Source organism: Lytechinus pictus, chromosome 16, assembly GCF_037042905.1.
Source record: "Lytechinus pictus isolate F3 Inbred chromosome 16, Lp3.0, whole genome shotgun sequence".
In the NCBI taxonomy this organism is placed as follows: domain Eukaryota; kingdom Metazoa; phylum Echinodermata; class Echinoidea; order Temnopleuroida; family Toxopneustidae; genus Lytechinus; species Lytechinus pictus.
In genome coordinates this window covers 3632104-3655361 of record NC_087260.1, presented here as the reverse complement: position 1 = coordinate 3655361, position 23258 = coordinate 3632104, and the positions used below count along the sequence as shown (strand labels likewise).

Sequence of the window (23258 nt, the reverse complement as noted above, 5' to 3'; positions counted from 1 at the left end):
ACATGACAGTGAGGAGAAAATTTGAATATTTCATATAATAAAATACAAAAGAAATAGCGAGTGGATGACGTCGTCATTCGCCTCATTTGCATACCGACCAGGATGTGCATATTTAACTGTTTTGTGATATTATTATTAAGCGAAAATTTAAAATGTCATAACTTTCTTATTTTACATCGGATATTGATGAAATTTTCAGTGTTATGCTTGGATTTTTCTCTTTTTACTCAAATCAACTTTTTGTTGGGATGGACTTGTCCTTTAACATCGCAGTGAAAGGGATGTTTGGGGGCTATTTTTTCATTGGGGGGGGGGGGGGGCTCGTTTCAAGCATTTCGGGGGTAATATTGCCATGAGCCCCAAAGTTGATGTGGGTTCCATTTCATGAAGAGCAAATGCATAATTTCTATAACATTAACAAGTTTATTAATTAATACTATCAGCCAATCAAATTGAAGTTTTTTAAACTGCTATTGAAAATATGAAATGGGGCCCCTGGACAGAACCCTCTGTGTGGTGAAATAAGTTTGGTAATGTTTGGCTTCTTTTCTCTTGTAAATGAATGCTTAGACTGTAGTTAAACATGTAATTTGTTTAGACTGTCAGACTCGGCTTTTATTACAGTTATCCATCATATAACTTTGTTCTAAACTACATTGAATAAAATGAATTCCTTTCATTATTTTATTTCTAAATTAAAAAAGAGAATTTATGGTTTTCCAGTTTTTACTTTCTACCAATATAGGGCCCCACAAAAAAATGTGCTCAAAATGATTTTTTTTTAGCGCTTTGGTAAATAATAAAATGATCCCCTTAAGTTCTTATTAAAAAAATAATGAATGGAACAGAGTAGGCCTATTTTTGTTTAATACAAAAGCGATGTTGTATCTATAGACTAACCACGGACTACAGAGTGCAAGTGCCCTGGACCACATTTGTTTGATATAAAATTACATGTAGGCTTTCATTATAGATTTAGGGATTTAACATGCCTACATGTTTGTATTTTTGTGTGCGGATCTAAATGAGTTCTTATTGTTGGCTTTGACAGGGATGGGGATTCAGGCAAGTGAGCATATTCATTGTTATTTCACAATACTTTCATAGCCAGCCCAAATGCCCAAAGCCAGGGAATTAACACTGCCACCTGAGTGTGTGACTGTACATTATGGCCTCAGAAACTTCATCCCTCAGTATTTTCAAATTCTGAACCCTATCTACATTCTTATAATCATTGTGTGTGTGTTCTGTTGGGGGGGGGGTGTGAGTGCGAAATGACATGGTAATGATTTTTCTTTGCTTAATTTTGAGATTTATGTTTTTTTGTATCCATCATCAAAAAAATAAATTCACGAAAAAAAAAAATCATGGATGCTAATTCAATCTCTCTGTTATTTCTTTCTCCACTAGGATTTGAGATTTTTGTCCTCCAAAGTTGTGTGCTTTTGAACCCTATTGTGCCTTTGGACTATAAAATGAAAATGAACTGTACATAGCCATTTAAGACAATGAACTCTTGCAAGATCAACCAACCCATGCAGTGACTATGGCATCCAAGTCATCCACACTCACCTTATGTAAACAGGAAGAGGAAGGTGGATCTTATGTTAGTTGTGAATGGGTTTCCCTAAATCTTTCCTTTTCTGACTTCAGTGAGGGACAACTGTATCCTGGCGCAGGAAGCAGGAATTTGTAGTTGCTGGCGTTAGGCACTTGGAGGCTACGTTCCTCAAGGAGTGAAGGTCAGCTGTGAGATACTGCATAGATCTGCATTGATTGGTATTGCATGTGGGTGTATTTTGACCTTTGTCCCATCAGCATACATGTTGATTCTGAATGTACAAGACCAACAAGTAATGTATGATGGGGTAAAGTATACTTCCCTGAGGCACCCCTTTCTTCATTGCACACACATTTTTTGCACTGTTTTGATACCTGTAGGCTACCACAACACATTGGGTTCTGCCTTGTCGTATACATGTACTGTACAATGTAGATGAGCAGACATGTTTGGGAGTCTCCCTGAATCTAGATTTCATCCATTTCTGGGGCCTTTGCGGAAAGATTTGTGTTTGAAAGTCCCTTCGAAGCACATAACATTGGTCGAAAATTAGGTTGTATTTGATTTTTGAAGTTGTGTCTGTAGGTCTACAGAGCTCGCCTTCATAGGCAGCCAGGCAGTTCATTCTCGCAGGTTGTGGAGCAACTGTGTCACTGTTGAAGGTTGATCCTTTAGAGGCAAGACCATGCTGGGAGTAACCAATGATAACTTTGTATCATGGCTCCATATCATGAAACATGCAATTACATGTTGTAATTGCAAATCTTGTGGAGGCCAAAAGCATTCCCATGCTCAAATTACCCACCACTTAGCTGTCGCTATGCTGCTGTCCATCATGGTGAAGGCATTATGATCTCGGGTTAATCAACTGTACCATTTTTGTTCTGGCAATAAACTAAAGATCCATTTAATGGATCAAGTTCAAACTTGGTCCAATATAGTGACAATTAATCCTTTTTTTCTATCGAGGTCAAAGGTCACATGGGTAATTAATCATACTGAAAAATACATTCTTATAAGAAGTTAAACCTATAGCAGAGGCCTGTATTTTGTTCTCACTATCCATGGAAACATTTGAGGGATCAATTTCAAACCTGGTTCATACATGTACTGTACATGTATATGCCAATGACAATCTAATTAGATTTTAGGGTCACTTGGTCAAAGGTCACAGAGGTCAATTCATGCATGAAATCATATTCATAATAACCACATAGCCATTTGAGAATCAACTTCAAGCTCATTTACATGTATACAGCATGCATGAATGTAATTGATGATCTCATTAGATTTTGGGTCTTCAGTTCAAAGGTCATTTCATACTTCCTCTTGCAAAATGAGGAATCACCTTCAAACTTGGCTCAGGATCATGCATACAGGAAATTATCGGATTATATTATGGGGTCGTGATCTTAAAGAACTGTAAGAGGTCACAGTTAAACAAATGAAACTTGCACTTTACACATGCACATGTAGGAAGTTCCCAGGAGGCCACTTCCATCAATGACAAGTGGTCGTGGATATACATGTATACGTGTCCATAAACATGTAAAAAGGGTATCTATTTCAAGATATGGCCCAGTACTTACATAACGTATAAGGGTTTCAAAAACATTAAAAATGCTGGAAAAGTATACTTTTTGAGTGAAAATTATGTGATTAGGGGCTGATTTGTGAGGGTATAAATTTATTTTTTAAAGGGATACTTTTTTGTGCATACAGTGTTTACATGGTCCGATTCACCCCAGAACTGATTTATTTTGTGATGTATTCCTGATACTCCTTGCAAGTGGTATGCACAGGATGATTGGAATGATGAAATCATTTGGGAAAACTGGTTAGGGTTACTTTTCGTACCCAATAAGGGTGTGGTTCCGTAGCTGATACATTTTTGTTAAGGGCAGGATTTTTACCCAATTCTTGTCAAGGGTAGGATGTCAGATTACCATACTTGTTTAGGGGTGTGTTTTCAGATCAGTGTTTGGGATGTTTTTTTTAAACTCCATAGACACGCATGATAATATCCAATGGTCAATGGAAGTGCCCCCCCCCCCCATCCTGGAGGAAGTTCAAGTTTTCAAATCATGTTGTAAAATAAAGTTCTTGATATCAAAACATACAAAAGTGATAGAACTTGGCCAAAATCCTATTTTGCTTTCACTTGTGTTTGTGCAGTAATTACATAGGATTAGCATGGTAAATTTGAAACTACATGTACATGTATACTCGACTTGATGTGCAAGTACATGTAAGTGTAGGCCTACATGTACTTCGTTTGCAAAATTGTGTAGAAAAAAAAAACTGACTAGGCTGCCAGCCAATGTTGCATTACCTGTACTACATGTATGGTGTGTATTGATTTCACATTGGAATTTCTAATGTGAAGGGGATTATTAAACATTGTGTGTACATGTATACCTTGTAGTGTACATAGAGTACATTGTATGCTATTTGATAACAAAAGGGGATTTACAATAGTGTGTCTCCTCTGCACTGAATGTTGTGTTGGAAGGATTTTGTACCGAGCCTTTTTTTTTATCCGATCTCCATGGCAGACAAATTGAATATATAGTCCAAACAGAATGCATTTCAAATTTAGGACTCATTACCTGTAGCCCTAGTTGATGATGTAGAACGAGATCTATGTAAGGTGCAGGTCCCTTCTTAAAATGCTCTTGGGGTTACATACACAGGGCCTACATGCAAATCGTTTTTAAAAAAAAGTGGGGGGGGGTGTACGCACACATGCTTGTAGGTCAAAGGTCAAAGTTCATGTACTTGCATTTTTGTGTGAATGTACAAAATGGCTTGAAAGAGCACAATGTATACTGTAGGCCTACATGTCAGTATGTTCATGTATTATTGTCTTTTATAATCATTGTGCTAAAAAATGATAATAGAGCAGCGGGGTTGCATCAGCAAAATGTTCCCAAACATTTAGACTCATTGGCTTGAGCAACTTTGAATGGATTGAAAAAGAGAGAAAGGGCACATGCTCTATACAAGACAATGACTGTCCATGTCATAATGAAAAAAACTCTCCATGAACCCTAATTCCAACACACACACGTCCATTCATTCTTGCAGTCATTCCCCTACCCTGACTTTGGCCTTTGTATGCCTCTAAAACCCACTTCCATATGAATGCAGGGAAGTTCCCTGCATAATGCATACCACTGCAGCATTTAATAATAACTTCCTCCAGCCTTCTATTGAGGCAGCATTTAAAGTCCCCCCATTGTGGCACTCCTGCAGACACACGAGTGTGGCGAGGGTGAGTGGGTTTGCAAGCCAGGCCAGCCCAATTTGGCACCCGTGCAGCAAGCGAGCATGGTTTCCCATTTCTCCTTGCAACAATAGATTGGTGGTTTGCAAGAAAGGCAGCTGGTGTCCCCTATCTATTGTGTAGGCCTACCCGTGGTATGTGGATACAATACACTATAGGCCTCAGATCTACATTGAACATGTGCACCCAAACTGACCATCTGTTTAATTAAAGAATATCTAAAAAAGAGATTGGCTTTTAAGTTTAAACTAAATTAAAGGGTTTTTAAAGAACAAGCTAGTGGCTCTCCAAACTGCTGTGCATAGTTAATGTAAGTATATGGTTCCAATTCTGGGAATTTGAAGTTTATAGTTCATATATTTTATCTTTGTTTAATAATAAATTGGCCAATTGTACTGTGTCTTATTTACAGTACTTGCACGGATCATTTACACAGTGTTTTATGTAAGCCTACGCTGTAATGTAGCATGTATTTTCTCTGGCAGTGTAAATTGAACTTGTGTGTGTATGAAGTGCATTACTGCATGAATACATTTTCACTGGAGGTTACAGGAAATAATCTGCCCTTGTGAATGAATGGATGGATGGATGAATTGAATGAATGAATAAATGATTGAATGAACGAATGAATGAATGAATGAATGAAAGTCTAAGTAAATGAATAAATGATAGAATAATTGAATGGACGAATCAATGATAGCATGGATGAATAGAAACATAATTAAAACCCATAAATTTCAATGGACAAATCGAATACAAAGTACATGTAGATAAGCATATATGTTTAGAAATAGCGATGAAAATAAAGTTAATTTTGACATTGATCAAAGAATGATTGTATTTAAAAAATATTAGATATTATACAAATAATGAATGTTTATGAGTGCAATGGACAGAATACTTCATGAGGTGAAAGATGAAATGATGCATTCAACGAGGCGTAGCTGAGTTGAATGGATCATTATTTCATCTTCTGTCCATTGCACGTATGAAAAAACATTCATTATTTGGTTTATATGACACCTAAAAATTGATTTTTTTTTTCATATGAAATTTATGAATTTCGATGCAAAACATAACCATGCAGTGCGAGTTCGGTCTGTTGATTATTACGTCATTACAACATGCGCACTGCTGGTGCCTGCAGCTGCAGTCTCTGTGCGCGAGTGCAATGGACAAAATCGTATGGATCCAAAATTGCACAATGAATGGACCCAAAATTGCACGGTTGATGACGTCATTGCAAATGGGCTGAATGAACGATATCAAACAACCTATCAAATCACAAGGATCTATCTAGGTGTCATATAATGTTAACACTTTTAAGCTACATATAGGTGGTTTGAATAAAAATGGATAAAATGGCTGATTTCGACTCCCTGTATTACTGCCGTAGGGGAAATGTGACTGAGGTATTACTACGTATGTTCATAGCATGAGACCTGCTTAATTATTTATTGTGAGAATGAATGAATGAGAAAGTACATTCTGAAGTTAGTAAATTGCATTACATTCTTTGTAACAATAAAGCCCATTGTATTATATTGTGATCGTTGATGCAAAGTAGAGATCGTGGAACCCTGTCGTGCTTCATTACTGCTTAAATGCTTTCATTTCTGCATTCTCAAAGTTATACATATATACATGTAGCATGATCTACTTGTACAATGGTGTAGAACTTTCGTTTTGGCAGTTTGGGGGTGGCAGTCGCTCAAACTATAGTATAGCAAACTTGCACAGTGAATGTGCATGACTCGGGGATTTAGCTATGGTGCTATTTGCATGACTATTTCACAGAATTGTGATAACCCCATTGGATATGTGTGCATAAAAATTGCATGCAGCGGTAATGGTCTTGGGTAGAGCCGAGTAAAAACGATCAAACGCTGTTCGAACGACCTTGTGTGCACGCGAGTATTTAAAAATAAATTTAAGTCATGGCTCTTTGTGACCCCACCCTCCAAGAATTTATGACTGGGATGTCCATAACAAACATTGTATGTAATTGTTTCTTTGATACAGGTCATGGTAGCCCATTGAAGTCGCAACCCTCGACACCTTCAAAGTCTCTAGGTAAAGATATCCTTGGTGAAGAGGTGACAAGCTTTTATGAAGATGCTGGCCTGGGAGGCATTGCACGAGAGGTATGTTTGATATTGCAGCAACTGCATACCGTGGCGTGGTTGTGGAGGCGCAGGGGTGGGGGGGGGGGTAGCATTTAAACAAATAAAACTGAATTGAAATTGATTTTCAGATTGATGAAATATTTTCCCATGGAAGTGTTTCTTCAAGCATCCTGTCAGTCGTTTTCACAGACAACTCTGCTCTGAGCCAATCGGATGCTGGTATTTCAGTAGCCTATAACAATAGTTTAGGGAAATTAGACCTGAATGAAGTGCTCCCCAGATTAAATGTGGATTGTCAATTTTTGTTTTTTTCCTCATGCTCTTCTACAAATGGTGCATTGGGTTTTTAATGTGCAAAGGTGATTATGGTATTTTCTTTTTACACATGACCTTGAATCCTCGGACAATGTGTTGTCCATTGAACATCGAGGTCTGTCACATATCACTTCTATTACCAGCATTCTACATATTAAAGCTATTCCATCCCCAAAGCTTTAAAAAGGTAAAGTAGTAGTCTGCAGTGTATTATACCAGTAACAGTATTTTGTCCTTCATGTACCGGTACTTAATGTTTTCATGTTTTAGTGTGTTTACCCCCTCCTTGCATGGTGTGAGAAAAAGAGAGACTTTAGAATGAATTTTTCCAAAACTTCAACTCTGTTTGTGTGTTTATCTTGTTTACTTTTAGGCAAAGTTGATTGACCCTTCTGGCACACTGAGAAGTGATGGCAATCTCCAACAAGTCACAAGAGGTAAAGATATGCCCTACCCCACACCACCCCCCCCCCCCTGCATGGTGCGAGAAAAAGAGAGACTTTAGAAGGAATTTTGTCCAAAACTTCAACTCGGTTTGTAAAAGCAGAAAAAAAGAAAAGATACATTAATGACAGTTTGGTGAAGTTCATTTGAGCAGCTCTCCTAGTGTCGTGTGATATAATTTCTGTAAATAAAGTCAGACATTGGAGTGTAAACCAGTTCACCAAACACTATCTGCAGTCTTCTATAGACAAACAAATACAAGCAAATACATGTACATAAAAAAAACTGTTGCCTGCACAGATTTTTTTTATGTAACAGAAAATATCCAAATAGATTCAGGTTTTCAAGGTTTTCTCATTGATATATCAAGTATTTCTGTAATTCACATATATCTATTTTATTTGTTTGCAGTATGTGTATTTTGTTTCCTTTATTGTATAGCGCCTAGAGAAACTTTCAGTCTATTATGTGCTATACAAGAGAAGTATTATTATAATTATTATTATAAAAAAATTAAATTTGTCTGACATTCTTTTGGATTACCCGTAAGTGTTCATGTAGAACGGAAAATTTTTACACCTTTTTCGTCATGGATGATTGTGATAAAATTGAAATAATATCTACCTGTAATATTCAAATTGCAGTGATCTTCTGGATCATACAGTAAGCTGATGATTAGTTTTTTTGTTTTTTTTAAACCTACTTAAAGTATTTCATCAGTGTCTCGTTCAGTTTAGAATGCATAGCAACACATACATTCAAGGTATCTATTGTATGAATTATGGACATGCAAGTAGGTACAGTCTATAAACAGGGTTTAAAGATTAAGCCATAAAAGTGCATGTGTAGTTTACAAAAGTGAAAATGTACAAGTGACAACATAGGCTAGACTCCCCCTTACAGTGTGCTGAGCAGTGTTTAATTTCAGCATACACGTACAATCTAGTGATCAGAAATGCCAGGCCCCTTTTTCTCTGTAGACTGCATAGTGCTTTAATTGGTACAGCCCAGTGCCATGGAATACCTTATCATAGATCCATAATCTTTTCTTCCTAATACCTCAGTCACATTACCCCTGCGGCGGCTGTACGACAACTCGAAAACAGCAGTTTTATTCATCTTCATTTCAGACCACCTATATGTAGCTGGTACAAAAATGTTATAATGGCTATTTTTCGACTCGTCGTACAGCCGCCGCAGGGAAAATGTGACTGAGGTATAAGGTCTCAACAATGTTACAGTCACACCCCCAATGTAGTGACCGGAAATACCAGACTCTTTTTTCCCTACAGACTGCACAGTGTTTGGGTATTAAAAGCTTAGTGACCGGAAATACCAGACTCCTCTTTACCCATAGACTGCACAGTGTTAGGGTAAAGTGTGGTGACCGGAAATACCAGACTCCTTTTTCCACACAGACTGCACAGTGCTAGGGTAAAGTTCAGAGAATGGGAATACCAGACTTGTTTAAATACCCCCAAAGCTCTCAATAGTGATGCTCATGTCACACCAAAAACCCAACTCCAAAACAACCTACATGTATAGTATGCCATTGGAAATGATATAAAAGCTTTAGATCAATCTGGAGTTAGTTTGGCTGGTAATTTTCAGAGTTATTAAAGCGTGACCTACATTTGCTTAAAGTGATTGGTTAACATTGGTTTGACTTTAAAAAAATCTGAGCTAGAAGGTTACACTTGTCACCTGTGTCTGTGATATGTTACAAAAATGAAGCCCAGAAAAAATTGCGTTCAAAAATAATTATTTAGTGCTTCAAAAATTGAAATATAAAGTGACCGAAAACACCATCTTAATTTCATCCCATACACTTATGTGTACTATTTAGGCGTCTATAAGACGCTCATTTACAAAATCGGGGTTTGCCTTGTAGTTTTAGCTTTTCATTCTCAATAATGGTTGTTTTCAGGGTTTTTTAGTTCTAATACATGCACTTGTACACATGACATGTTTCATCTTGGTTTGAGAATTTTTTAAATCGGCTGCTCACAAAGTTAAACAATACCTTTAAATGCCGACGTGCACATGATATGCAACATGCATTGTAATTGATAGACAAGTGGTAGTGCGCATGATTTGACCAAAAAGGGGGCGATGTGTTATAAACATTATTTACCACACGTATTTGGATATTTAAGTGCGACTCTATTAAGTCACTCTTTAATCATAAGTCTTTGTGAAACACCCCCCTCATGACATTAAAGGAGAATGAAACCCTTGAAACCAGCTGAATCCATATCAAAGAGAAAAATCAAAGAAACATATTGTTGAAAGTTTGAGGAAGATTGAATGAATAATAAGAAAGTTATGAGCATTTGAATATTGAGATCACTAATGCCATGTAGATCCTCCCATTGGCAATGCGACCAAGATCTGTGATGTCACTCACGTACAACTCCCTCATTACTTTAGTACTTATTTCACTTATATTCTCACTTTTATTGAGTCTATCACAAGGTGAGGTGTTCTCTTTATGAGAGGACAAGTACAGAGGTTTCACAACACTATATCATTGATGAATCGTTTGTCATATGATTAGAATGAGCAAAAAGAGATGTTTTGGGGTATATTTATTTTCAGTGTCCAAAAGGGGAGAGTTGTTCATCTGTGACATCATAGATCTTGGTCGCATTGCCAATGGGAGGATCTCCATGTAGCATTAGTGATCTCCACATTCGAATGCTCAATAACTCTTCTATTGCTAGTCCTATTTTACTCAAACTTTTGTTGATCTTATTCTTTGAGTTTTCTGCTTTCACAAACGCTAACTTGCTCCAAGAGTTTCATTCTCCTTTAAGTATAGACCCTTGAAGAAAAAGTAAAGCTGTATGTAATCCCCTCAATGTTGCATAACAATGTTCCATCAAGAGTGATGTACAGGTATTGTAAATTACAAAACTTTAAGATTAAGGTTTTTTTGTTGTTCTCTTATTCAAAGGGGTTATATGATTTAGATCATCCTCAAATCCACTTCAAAAGTCAACCAATGACATTATTGATTGGTATTCTTATCGAATTGATTGAGTTAATCTAGGTCAACTTAAACCACTTTTTGTATAGAGCTTCAGTTGCCAACTCAAATAACAAATCATTCCCGTTGAAAAAAAAATTGAAGAAATTTGCAGTGAAATGAAAAGTAAAGTTCGGAAATAAGTTACAGCAAATTCGTTGGTGTCATCTTTTTTTTAAAGAATATAGAATATGAGAGAGTTTAAAATCAAAAGAGTGGACTCAAAATCTACAGCATAGCGATTGGTCATGGGCTGATTTACAATCAATGCAGTCAGTTGTATAAATCAGTCACAAGTAGAGTGGTTATCTTGTTTTTCAAGTTCTACAAGAAAAAAAAAATACACAGGGGCTAAGAGCAACTCCCCCGGTATTACAAAATAGTCCTGGGCCAGTATTCAAATTTATACTTTAGCCAGAATTTTAAGTATTCTACTCAATATTTTGCTTAAGCTTTAAAGGTCAAGTCCACCCCAGGAAAATGCTGACTTGAATATATAGAGAAAAATAAAACTAGCATAGTGCTGAAAATTTCATCAAAATCGGATGTAAAATAAGAAAGTTATGACATTTTAAAGTTTCGCTTATTTTCCACAAAACAGTGATATGCACAACTCGGTGACTCAGTTGATGCTGTCCATCACTCACTATTTCTTTTGTTTTTTTATTGTTTGAATTATAATATTTCATTTTTTATAGATCTGACAATAAGGACCAACTTGAATGAACCATACAGATTTAAACAATGCTAATTCCACATGTTCAGGGAGGAATTAATCATTGTAACACTTGACAATGAGGAGAAAATTAGAATATTTCATATTTCATATAATAAAATACAAAAGAAATAGTGAGTGGATGACATCATAGTCTCCTCATTTGCACACCAGTCAGGATGTGCATATAACTGTTTTGTGAAATTAAGCGAAACTTTAAAATGTCATAACTTTCTTATTTAACATCCGATTTTGATGAAATTTTCAGTGTCATGCTTGTTGAATTTTTCTCTTTTTATTCAAATCAACTTTTTGTTGGGGTGGACCTGTCCTTTAATGAATACCTATCGATTTTGGAATTCAGACTGGTCTGCGTGGAGTTTACAATCATGATACGGCAGTCACATATTCTATGCATAGATGGATTTATACATTGCATGCAATTTAGGTCAAACTTTATGACGTCACAAGGGTTAATTAGTAAATATCTTGCATAAATTTGACTTCATGAAGTAAAGTACTTAGATGTGATCTGTATACGGGTTTACGCATTTTGCTTTAATAGCGAAGTAAAAAACTTTAAAAATCAGTACTCTCAGTTGAATGCCGGCCTGGGGTTCACATACCACTACATGGCAAGTGTCCCATGTGTAGACGAGACTATCATCTAAATATTGACACCCTCCATTTGGTGATACATGTAGTTTTCTTAGCATTGTATTAGTGATTGGCTGAATAATCTCCCAGGGAGTGCAGAAAGTACATATACTTTAATACATTTTGATAAGGTAACCCCGGTTGACCATTGACCATGATGATAATATCTGTAGAATGCATATTGTCTTGTCAATGTCCTATAATATGATATCAAAATGCAGATTGTTACCATTATAACTTTAAAAATATTCTTCTTTTTTTCATTCTTCTCTGCAGTTGTTCATCTTCCTCAGTTAATCTCACCCAAACCCTCCCCCATGAAGACCACCACCCAGATCCTACCCAAAGTGGCAACCATCGTCACGACAACCAATGTCAACACACTTCCAGTGGTATGTATACTATCTAGAGCTTTCAATAGTGAAACACAATCTCATATGACTAAAACTTTTTTAATTCCTAAAAAGAAACGGTTCTTTTATAATTTATAAAGGTCTGACCATCAATACTTCTTTAAAGTTACTCTTGTGGATATACAGTATGCAATGATGCCTTTGTGTAATTGAAAGGAACTATTGCAAAAATGTACTCCTCTTCACTGTAAATTGCTGCATATTAAACACAACCCTAACCTTTAGTTTTCAATGCCACTGATGGATCTCAGAAGAAAAAAATATGTGAAAAATATGAAGAAAATTAAAAAAAAATTTTTTTTCTTTTTTGTAACTTAATACAAATTTACAATTATGATCAATCACAATAATTAGTATTGATTACATTTCATATTCATAAATAGAGTACTTCCTGACAATTTAACCTTTAAATGTAGAAGAAAATAATTCAACATGAAACAGGGAATGTTTTTAGGAAAATGTTAATAATGATTTAGCACAAAGGTTTTGAAGAGGTTTTATTATTAAAGCTTCTGAGACAGAAATTGTTTATTTTTTATTTTTGATATATCAACAAATATCTTTTTGCAACGTTCCATGAAAGGAGTGTTCATGTGCCTGTATTTTCGGCATAACTTAGTGTCTAAGAGAGTAAATTTCTGTTTTGTATGCACACCCCAAACTAGTGTTTTTTATCTTAGGTATAAAAACAATTGTATTTTACGCAGTGATTTACTCTACATTGTACATCCTTGTAGGATTGAGCTTTCATTTTCACAAGGCATTGGAACAATGTTATAAATTGGTAGTATTTTGGTCTTTCCTTTTGAACTCATATTCAATCAATCATTTTTTTTTCTGTACCGCATGTTCATTCTTGCAGGACTGGTATTTTTAGTTTCAGTTTCACTTTCATTTCTAATATTTGTTGTACAAAGTCCAAATGAATTCTCACACAGATACCTGGCAAAATTTTGTGTTTAAATAAATAAAAAATATATATTTCAGGACTTAATTTTAACTGAATCAGTCCCCCCCCCCCCTCCGTCTTCTTAGGGTAAGTGGAAATAAAGCTTGCACGATTTCTGTTTGTTTTATTTGCTTGAATATTATTCAGTTTCATGTTATACAAGTACATGTATTTTGCAATATTTACATCTAATATTTTACATGAATTATTAAAATGTTACAATTCTTTGAGGTGAAATTATGTATACCAAAATATCTAGAGTTAAACCATCTACATACAAGTATACAAATTGAATTGGGTTATTGAGTGGAAAATGAGGAAAGGTATTTAAAAAGCTATTAGATTGTAAATCATAGATCCCCTTGAACAAAACATTAGAAATCTTTGTTAGTCTGTAGATTTTGTTGGGAAAACAGATACAAAGATGAAATAAAAGTAAAAGTACATTGGTATTTGATAGGTGGAGGGGAGGAGAGAGAAGAAAAGAAGGAGGATGATGGTGATGACAACAATGATGATAACGATGATGATGATGATGAATGATGATAACGATGATGACAACGATGATGATAATATTTTTCTTTTATTGTAGATCCTCACACCTCAGAGGCAAGTCTTAGCAACTGGGAGTCCAAGTCAATCACAAACTTTCACACCTGTTGCTTTACAATCACCAAGTTGGACGACGTAAGTTACACATTTTTTAATGATAAAGACATTCTTATTTTGTTTGTTACGCAGCCTTTACACATTTTCTATCAGAATCATTGGCATATTATTTTGCTTTGTTTTGATTTTATACCAGAATCATTTGCGTATTATTTTCTTTGCTTTGGGGTTTCTGCCAGAACCATTGAGGCATATTTTATTTGTTTTTATTTTATACGAACAATTATTAATACATATATTTTTTTAATTGGATTATGTTAAAATCAATTTTATGATCATTACCACAAATGAAATTTTTGTTATAAAGTGGAATAATGTTATTTGACTGTAAATTACAAATCGTAGTTTCCACCAATAATATGCATGCCAAATGTTATTAATCACATTCATTTCAATCTTTTGTTTTTCAGAGGGTCATCACAGAAAAGAAGGGGTGATTTTTCAGATGAATTTGATAAGTAAGTCAAATTACACGTACGTTAGCCTGTATTCACATAATACCATACTGTACCTTATTTTTTTATATGTTCCTTCTTTTAAACTCGACTGTTAATGATGGTTTCATTAAAGCTAATTTGTAAAAGTACTCCTCGGATGATTTATCCGACAGTTACCATATTAAGGCACCTTGTAGAGTCAGAGCAGCATCTTTCCCGCAGCAATCTCCTGCAAGCAGCAGATCATCACAGTCACCTTAAAATTGTGGACTGCCAGAAAGCTGCAACGAAAAGATGCTTAGAACCATAGTGGGATTCCAGCTCAAAGACAAGGCATTGACTTTTGATGAGTTGCCTGATTAATATTGCTTCTCTGGGGAGTGTTTTGTTAAAGGACTTGTTGGACAGTTACCATAGTAACAACGCTTCTCAGCCAATCAGAATCAAGGAAATTTGTCAGATCTGACAACTTGTCAGACAACACATGTCCATGACATGCTCCCCTGATGAAATGTTTTAGTTGGAGTATCATAAAGCTGTTGTAAACTGTTACAAGTGAATTTACAAGAGACTGGTAATTTTTTCTTAGGAGCTACATGTATATCCAAACCAATGAGAATTTGATGTGCATAACTTTCCTCAAGAAAGGATCACCAGTCGTTTGTAAATTTGCTCGTAACTTGCGAACAGCTTTTGAAACTCACCCAGATATTGAGAGACATTATTATGGTAGTATTTGCAAGATGTTGCTGTTTTTTCTCAGTCCCAAGCCAGGGTGCTACATAACTTTTTAGAAGCACTTGCCCAGTTGGGCAAGTAAATTTTTAAATTGTTGGAATATACTTGCCCAAAAATCTATTTCACTTGCCCGAAAAAATCCTTAAAAAGAAAGTTTTACCTCTTCAAAAGAAAGTTTTGCGGTTTTATAAACCATTGACCTTTTTCTTTTTGACATGAACTGATCTACTTTGTTATTGCATTGTTTTTTCCGAAGTGATTTTATCTTGCCTGCCATAAACAAATTAGGGTCAATATATCATATTGACCCTAATTTTGGTCATTCTACTGTGAGAATTTTGCTTGCCCAATTCGGGCAAGTAGTTTTGGTCTTTACTTCAAAACACTTGCCCGACTCTAACGTTTACTTGCCCCGGGCAATCGGGCAAGTGCTTATGTAGCACCCTGCAAGCACACATTTTTTTAAATCTTGCCTTCAATAATTGTCTTTAAACAGTAGTAGCAAGAGGAAGAAGAGGGAGAATCAGAAAGAATCAAAGGGTCTCCGTCACTTCTCTATGAAGGTTTGTGAGAAAGTACAGCAGAAAGGCATCACATCGTATAACGAAGTAGCAGAGGAGCTCGTCAGAGAATTTAGTCAGCCAGCACATCAATTCTTACCATCAGAATCGGTATGCTACTTCCAAAGATGCCAACCATTCTTATGGCATATTTCTTCCTTTTTTCCCCCATTTACCGATGAGTATGTTAGTGGGTTTTTTTGTGTTTTTTTGCATGCTTGTTCCTCTGTTTTTGCTATGAATAAGGCAAATATAAATGTATATATTTTTAACATAATATTCTGATCATTGATTATGAGCCATAGTTATGAATCATGCATATTCTGCTTTCCATAGATGGAGCCATTGCGCCTATGCTGGGTTTGGGGCCTGCACGATCCTTTACAGTGTCCATATGTGTAGATCACTCTGGCCCCATAACCTGTCTTTTTTGTCTCGCCCACCAGAGGTGTAGGCGAGACTTAGGGATCCAAATGTCGTCCGTCCGTCGTCCGTCCGTCACAAACCTAATGACACCTAACTCCACAACCGTAAGTCGCTTTTCAACCAAACTTGGATGGTAAATGGACTTGGGGGACCTGCATGTTATGCTGCAGTCGGAGGTCACATGGTAAGGTCAAAGGTCATTTTCAGGTCAACGTTAAAGTTTACATGCAAGACTCTCTTATGACACCTAACTCCGCAACCGTAGGTCAATTTTCAACCAAATTTGGATGGTAGATGGACTTAAGGAACCAGCATGATATGCTGCAGTCGGAGGTCACATGGTAAGGTCAAAGGTCATTTTCAGGTCAACGTTAAAGTTTACATGCAAGACTTATGACACCTAACTCTGCAACCGTAAGTCGCTTTTCAACCAAACTTGAATGGTAGATGGACTTGGGGGACCTGCATGTTATGCTGCAGTTGGAGGTCACATGGTAAGGTCAAAGGTCATTTTCAGGTCAACATTAAAGTTTACGTGCAAGGCTCTTATTACAAGTGTTATTCCATCGCAGTCATTTCACAATGAAGTTTCGATACAATTCTGTTGCGTGCCCTCGCTAATCACGATATTTCTGGCTATTTTCATAAGCGGGCGAGACACAAAATCGCTTTTGCCTCGTGTTGTGTTATATAACAGCTACACAGAATGGCTATAGTTAAGTACTGTGAGAGAAACTATCCCATTTTTGTCTGTATTAAACATTATTAATGTGTACCTGGCAGGAGTTTCCTTGAAATGTAGAGTGCATTACAGCTGCTGTACTAAAGCTTGGGTTATGAGGCCCCAATGATAGATCCATCTAATATGTAATATAAGCAGGCACAGTTATAATTATTTGATTTAATACTGCATTTATTGTGAAATGATTAAAAACTTTAAAATCATTTCATATTTTTAATATGGTGCATCTGGGGTATTTTTTCTTCTCATTGGTTATATTTTTGTGCAATTACAGTAACTTCCCATTCTATTAATGGCCATAGCGTCAAATGAAACCAAAACCAATAATGAGTTAAAAATATGCTGATTAAGCCAAGTATTGTGAAATTATCAAGGCCATGCAATGTCTGTGAACATAATTTTTGTTCTCTAGTAATGTCTGATAAATGAGATGAAAGTTTTGCTGTGGTTTTGTCTCCAGTAATGTCTGATAAATGAGATGAAAGTTTTGCTGTGGTTTTATTTTGGCCTATCTACTCTTCTAAAAATGTCCCTTTTGATATATATGACCATTGCCAAAGTGATAGTAAAAAAAAAAAAAGTAGGATTTTTAGTATCGTATAGTATTGTATCCTATTTTAGTATTGTGTAGGTTGGGGAAGTTCTGGGCCCCGTCTTACAAAGAGTTACAATTGATCCAATCAGTCGTAACTCTATGGAAATCCATCAGTGTCGAATTTTTTTACAGGAAATTTGCAAAATGTCCTTTGTAAACAAAGGAGAACACACCAAATTGTCAAGAAATCAATGAATTTATGAATATACATTCATATCTAGATTTTTTTTTGAAAAAGCATGCATTTAATATGTTGACTTTGCTGGCTTTCCATAGTTGCGATTGATCCGATCAATCGCAACTCTTTGTAAGACGGGCCCCTGGAAAGTAGGGAAATATGGAAATAATTTGTCCATAAAGCAGGTAATAGGTCATCAAAGCTGTGGGAGACTTGAAGGGAAAAAAGTCATGAAATATCGCAGCACGATCTTTCCGCGTTACAGATTTGTTGCGAAAAATATTGGGGGGGGGTGGTGGGGGCTAGATAGGGTGTTTTGTGTTGGGGTTGACATTTTGAACCAGGCTACCTTATTTAGCTCCAATAAAAGTTTTGGGTTTACAAAATCATCAAATCAATCACATTTCTGATAGCTCAACACTTAGTGACATGTGTTCCAGCAACACCTTGGACCTGTTGCCTACAGAAACCAAGTAGTACAAAGTATATGGGAATTAGAGAATTATGCATGTGACTTGACAAGTTTGGTGCTGTTGCTGGTGTAATGATAAACCCTTTTTGACACCAGCTGTCTTCTTTCTTTCCTCTTTTATGTAGCATCAGTATGATCAGAAAAACATCAGGCGGCGGGTCTACGATGCCCTCAATGTCCTCATGGCAATGAACATCATCTCAAAAGAAAAGAAAGAGATTAAATGGATTGGTTTGCCAACGAACTCAAGGCAAGAATGCGACAAGTTAGAAACAGAGAAGAGGAAAAAATTAGAGAGTATAAGGCAAAAGAAATCACAGCTTCAAGAACTCCTCTTACAGGTAGGCCTAAAGTGTCTTGAAAATATTGGCCTTCTATGAAATCGCTCATTGTCGAATATTTTGGTTGTTTTATCAGGTACTCTCTAAGAGTTATGAAGATTGTTGGTTATAAGATGTGACCATGGGTAGCCCCAAGGCAGGATTGATTCAAGGAATTGAAACATAAATATCATAAATGATATGAGATTGTCCTTGGGTAACCCCTTTCTTAAAGGACAAGTCCACCCCAACGAAATGTGGATTTGAATAAAAAGAGAAAAATCCAGCAAGCACAACACTGAAAATAACATCAAAATCGGATGTAGAATAAGAAAGTTATGACATTTTTAAGTTTTGCTCAATTTCACAAAATAGTTATATGCACATCCTTGTCGGTATGCAAATTAGGGAACTGATGACATCACTCACTCACTATTTCGTTTGTATTTTATTATATGAAATACGAAATATTCTTATTTTCTCCTCATTGTCCTGTGAAACAAAGTTTTCTTTCGCCCTGAACATGTGGAATTACCATTGTTTAACATTTTGTGGTTCAGTCAAGTTGGTCTTTATTGTCAAATCTGTAAAGTTGAAATATTGTATAATTCAAACAAAAGACAAAAGAAATAGTGAGTGAGGGACATCATCGATTCTCTCATTTGCAAGTGACTCAATTGTGCATATAACTATTTTGTGAAAAATAAGCGAAAATTTAAAATGTTATAACTTTCTTATTTTACATCTGATTTTGATAAAAATTTCAGCTTTATGCCAGTCGGATTTTTCTGCATTGATTCAAATCAACATTTTTCTGAGGTGGACTTAACCTTTAATTTTTAATGTATCTTTGTGTTCCATCTGGGTAATACAGAATGGACTTGAAATGCGGGAGGGAGATTGCATTTGATTATTTCACCAGTGATGGGGTTCTCTTTGCAATAAACTGATGACATATTTCTGTGTAATTATACTCCTATTATGCTAAAACTGCTCCTCCAATTTTCATTTCTGGCAGCAATTATCAGATGTCTTTACTGGCAACATTGTTGTGAAACTTGTTGGAGCATTTGTCTTAGACCACGTATCTCAGAGCAGTTGTATTTTGAGGGACTAGATTTTACCTTTTAAAGAAAAATTATATATATATATATATATGTGTGTGTTTAAGTCTTTTTTGTCTTCTTTCAATGTTCGTAATGCGCCTTAATGCCCTCTACCTTCGTCTTTACGTCTATATGTGTATTATGACGGAATAAACCCATTCATAGACTTCGCCCTTATGTAGGATGTATGCATATACATATATATATATATATAATATCTTATTATATATATATATATATGTATATGCATATAATATCTTATTATATATATATCTTATTATATATATACAGCTGTATAATATCTATATATATATATGATAAGATTAGCCATGTAACATAAATTCATGTCTTTATTTCTGATTGTAGCAAATTGCTTTCAAGAACCTGGTTACGAGGAACAAGAGGTTAGAAGATACAGGAGCAAGTCCGCCAACCAGTAACTCAGCCATTCACTTACCTTATATTATTGTCAACACAAGCAAGAAGACTGTCATTGACTGCAGCATATCAAATGATAAGTAAGTACCATATAGACGGTATTCGACGGTTTGCATTTGTAGATGATATTGAAGTTCTGAAGAAAGTACCGATGACACAGAAGGGTTTTGTGCCTCTCCGAGTGACAAGGACTGTTCGGAAGAGTGCTGGAACCGGAGAGTGAAAGGTTGAATGCTTCACTTTCCATCTCTTGTTCAATGTTCATTTCCAAATATGTGAGACCTAATTAGTTGAAATAGTCTCCCATTTCATTCTGCATTTTCTGAAATTTTAATACATTATTCAGGATTGTGTTCCATAACTTATTGATACCTGTATTGTGCAATATGACGGGTTTTGGTTGCATCGGGGAGGGTAGCCTGCAGGCTATTTAGTTGGCCTTTTCCACACAGGCTGCTCAACCTGGATCCCGTAACACAAGGGTTAGTGATTAATAGTCTTTCATGATTAAAGGTAAATGCTAGTTTTGGTAACGATATCAAAGTGAGTTCGTACAGAATCCAATGAAATGACCACCAAAGTGTCTGTTTGTATAAATAAAACGCATGTGCCAAAGGATTCTGGAAGAAATTGTGTAATTGCTGAGAAATCAGCAAATAAGCACAGGGTTCGGGTAGAGCGTCAGGCCCGACGCTCAAAGCAATAATTATACACTGTCCCACGTGCGCTTATCTGTGTTGGGGAAGTTCAGTCTGAACATTTTTCAGCGTAGATTTCAAGATTTCACAAAGTTCAGCTTATGTAACTGTACCAGATCTAGATCCTCGATGATAAACTGACAATTAAGCCTGGTTTTACAGACTTTCTCATGAAATCAGTGTTTACTGCAACTGCTGGAATTTCTCTTTAATTGTACATTGTAGTCAATACAATCAATCATTAAAAAGTCTTCTATGATGATTCCTAAGCTTTGTGTTACAGGCCCTGATGCACTTTTAACTGCAATACATTGAAATTTACGTATATTTTTTAAAGAGGAACCCCCAAATTAGTCATGTTGGGGGATAAAACAGTGATCAATTATTGTTTTTTTCTGGTCTAATACACAAGTTTCCCATTGTTATGTCTTCCATTGTGACACCATTTGGGAACCCTCTATTGATACATGTGCAAAATGCCAGTTGAATTAATAATACTAGCGTATTTTCGCAATCACCACGCAGCCACTTTTCTACAACGCACCAATTTCTTTGAAAGTGCGAGGCAAATCACAATGGACAGCTGAGAGGTTTTTGTCGAAAGGTGTTGGACCGGGACAGCAGTTTCATCTGAAGATTTTGACGTACGAAAAATTGCATATACGTCGTTTGCCCGGAGTCCACTACGACACTGCTGTTTTGATTCACCAATTTTCTACAAAAGCTGTTTTGTCATTGAAGGGCTTTGGACGAAAGATTATCTTTGTTATAGAAAGCGTCTGCCTAGTGATTGCAAGAATGCCCTAATATACGACCATACAACAAACATTCAACATTTTTTTTTTTACACTTTGACTTCAGGTATGAGTATCTTTTCAACTTCAATGACACCTTTCAAATCCATGACGACATTGAGGTATTAAAGCGAATGGGTATGGCGTATGGACTGGAGAAAGGTCAATGTACTCTTAGTGATCTAGAGAGGGCCAAGACAATGATACCCAAGACGTTAGAACCTTACCTTGCAGGTTAGTATGTGTGTGTCTGTGTGTAATTGAGTTTTTACAGGAGTGTATCAATTTGATATGTGACCAGTCTCCCCAAACCCAACAATAAGTCACCAAAAACAAGTTCGTAGATCTTTATTGAGTTTTTAAAAAGCACATCCTAAGCTGTAAATTGATATACAACTTGTCAAATTGATCAATAATAGCCTACATTAGTACTTGATCGAATATAGAAGAAACCAAGCGAAAGATTCACAAAACAATGTTTGAAGTTCAGGGTTCACTCAAGCATGAGATGTGCACACTGTGCAATCACAATGAAACTTTAAAAAGCAATCAGCAAAAACTTGTGTCAAAGAAACTTGTATTTTTTTTGTTACCTATTCAACTTTACAACTTAAAATTTTGACAGTATGAAGAAGAATTGCTCTTTCATATAAGCTAATTTTTCAATAAATTTTTTGCTTTTTTGAAGACCAAATTACTGTTTTAGCTATTTACAGAGGACCTTACCTGGCAACTTATTGTTGGTTTTGGGGTGGTTGGTCGCATATGATTGAAATGTCACCATTCAAAGGAGCTTAATAGGGCTGGAACCTCTGCATAAAAAAAAACTTTGAATTTATCTCGTTTCTTTTTAAAATCCATATTTTTTAATTTATTGTTCGAAATAGACATGAAACGAAATACTCAGAAAATTTGCTTTGCCCAATTGATCGTGGGCCCAGCAGCCGCTGTGCAAAGCCAGATCGACGAGGCTCTATTTCTTTAATCGTTGAACGCCAAACAGGGTAGCAGCAACTCCCATCTTTTAACGTCTTTTGGTCTGACGCGGCCGGGGTTTGAACTCCCGGTTGTGAGACAGACGCTCAACTAACTGAGCCAACACACCGGTGCTTACTGTTTCAGCACACCGGTGCTTTTACTCTGTTATTTGTTATACCCATTACTTATATTGTTACCCAATCAATGAAAATTACCCAGTTGTCACGCCTAAATTACTCTGGTTGATACAGATCTATCACTATATATTTGTTTTCAGAAATGGCCCAGCAGAGCCAGAGCACGTCGAGTACAACAATCATCGCAGGACCAAGTGGTATCCATACCCAGAGTGCTTCAAAGCCTCACCTACCGGGTGATCCTCAGTTCTCGCCCCTTGCTGTTCCGCTCTCACATTCTGTTGATGCAGAGGTAACATTGCATAACATTACATTGTTTATTTCATGCTTGATTATTTTTTTCTTTATTTGATGTGGGGCGGTGTTTTACAAAGAGTTAAACCTAAATCTCCCGGGGTATTTTGATTCTTGTCATTCCCGGGGGGGGGGGGGGGGGGGGGGGCTATTATGGCCCCCCCTTAAGATCTCAGCCGCGG

General features: G+C 36.2%; 1 protein-coding gene across 3 annotated transcripts in view; it reads left to right on the top strand.

Annotated features, from left to right (window-relative positions):
* The window catches only part of LOC129279458 (transcription factor Dp-2-like), a 34187-nt gene that overhangs the window by 2407 nt on the left and 8522 nt on the right, over window positions 1-23258 (top strand). Inside the window, exons 1-11 of one of the 3 annotated variants that reach the window (XM_064110906.1) lie at window positions 4815-5157; window positions 6870-6991; window positions 7662-7725; window positions 12409-12524; window positions 14087-14181; window positions 14574-14621; window positions 15835-16009; window positions 18437-18652; window positions 20104-20255; window positions 21735-21901; window positions 22923-23074. In XM_064110906.1, coding sequence (XP_063966976.1) covers window positions 12450-12524; window positions 14087-14181; window positions 14574-14621; window positions 15835-16009; window positions 18437-18652; window positions 20104-20255; window positions 21735-21901; window positions 22923-23074 — 1080 coding nt within the window. In that variant the 5' untranslated portion in view covers window positions 4815-5157; window positions 6870-6991; window positions 7662-7725; window positions 12409-12449. Of the gene's footprint in view, window positions 1-4814; window positions 5158-6869; window positions 6992-7661; window positions 7726-12408; window positions 12525-14086; window positions 14182-14573; window positions 14622-15834; window positions 16010-18436; window positions 18653-20103; window positions 20256-21734; window positions 21902-22922; window positions 23075-23258 lie in introns of those variants that run through there. The other 2 variants (XM_064110904.1, XM_064110905.1) reach the window with 2 other exon arrangements.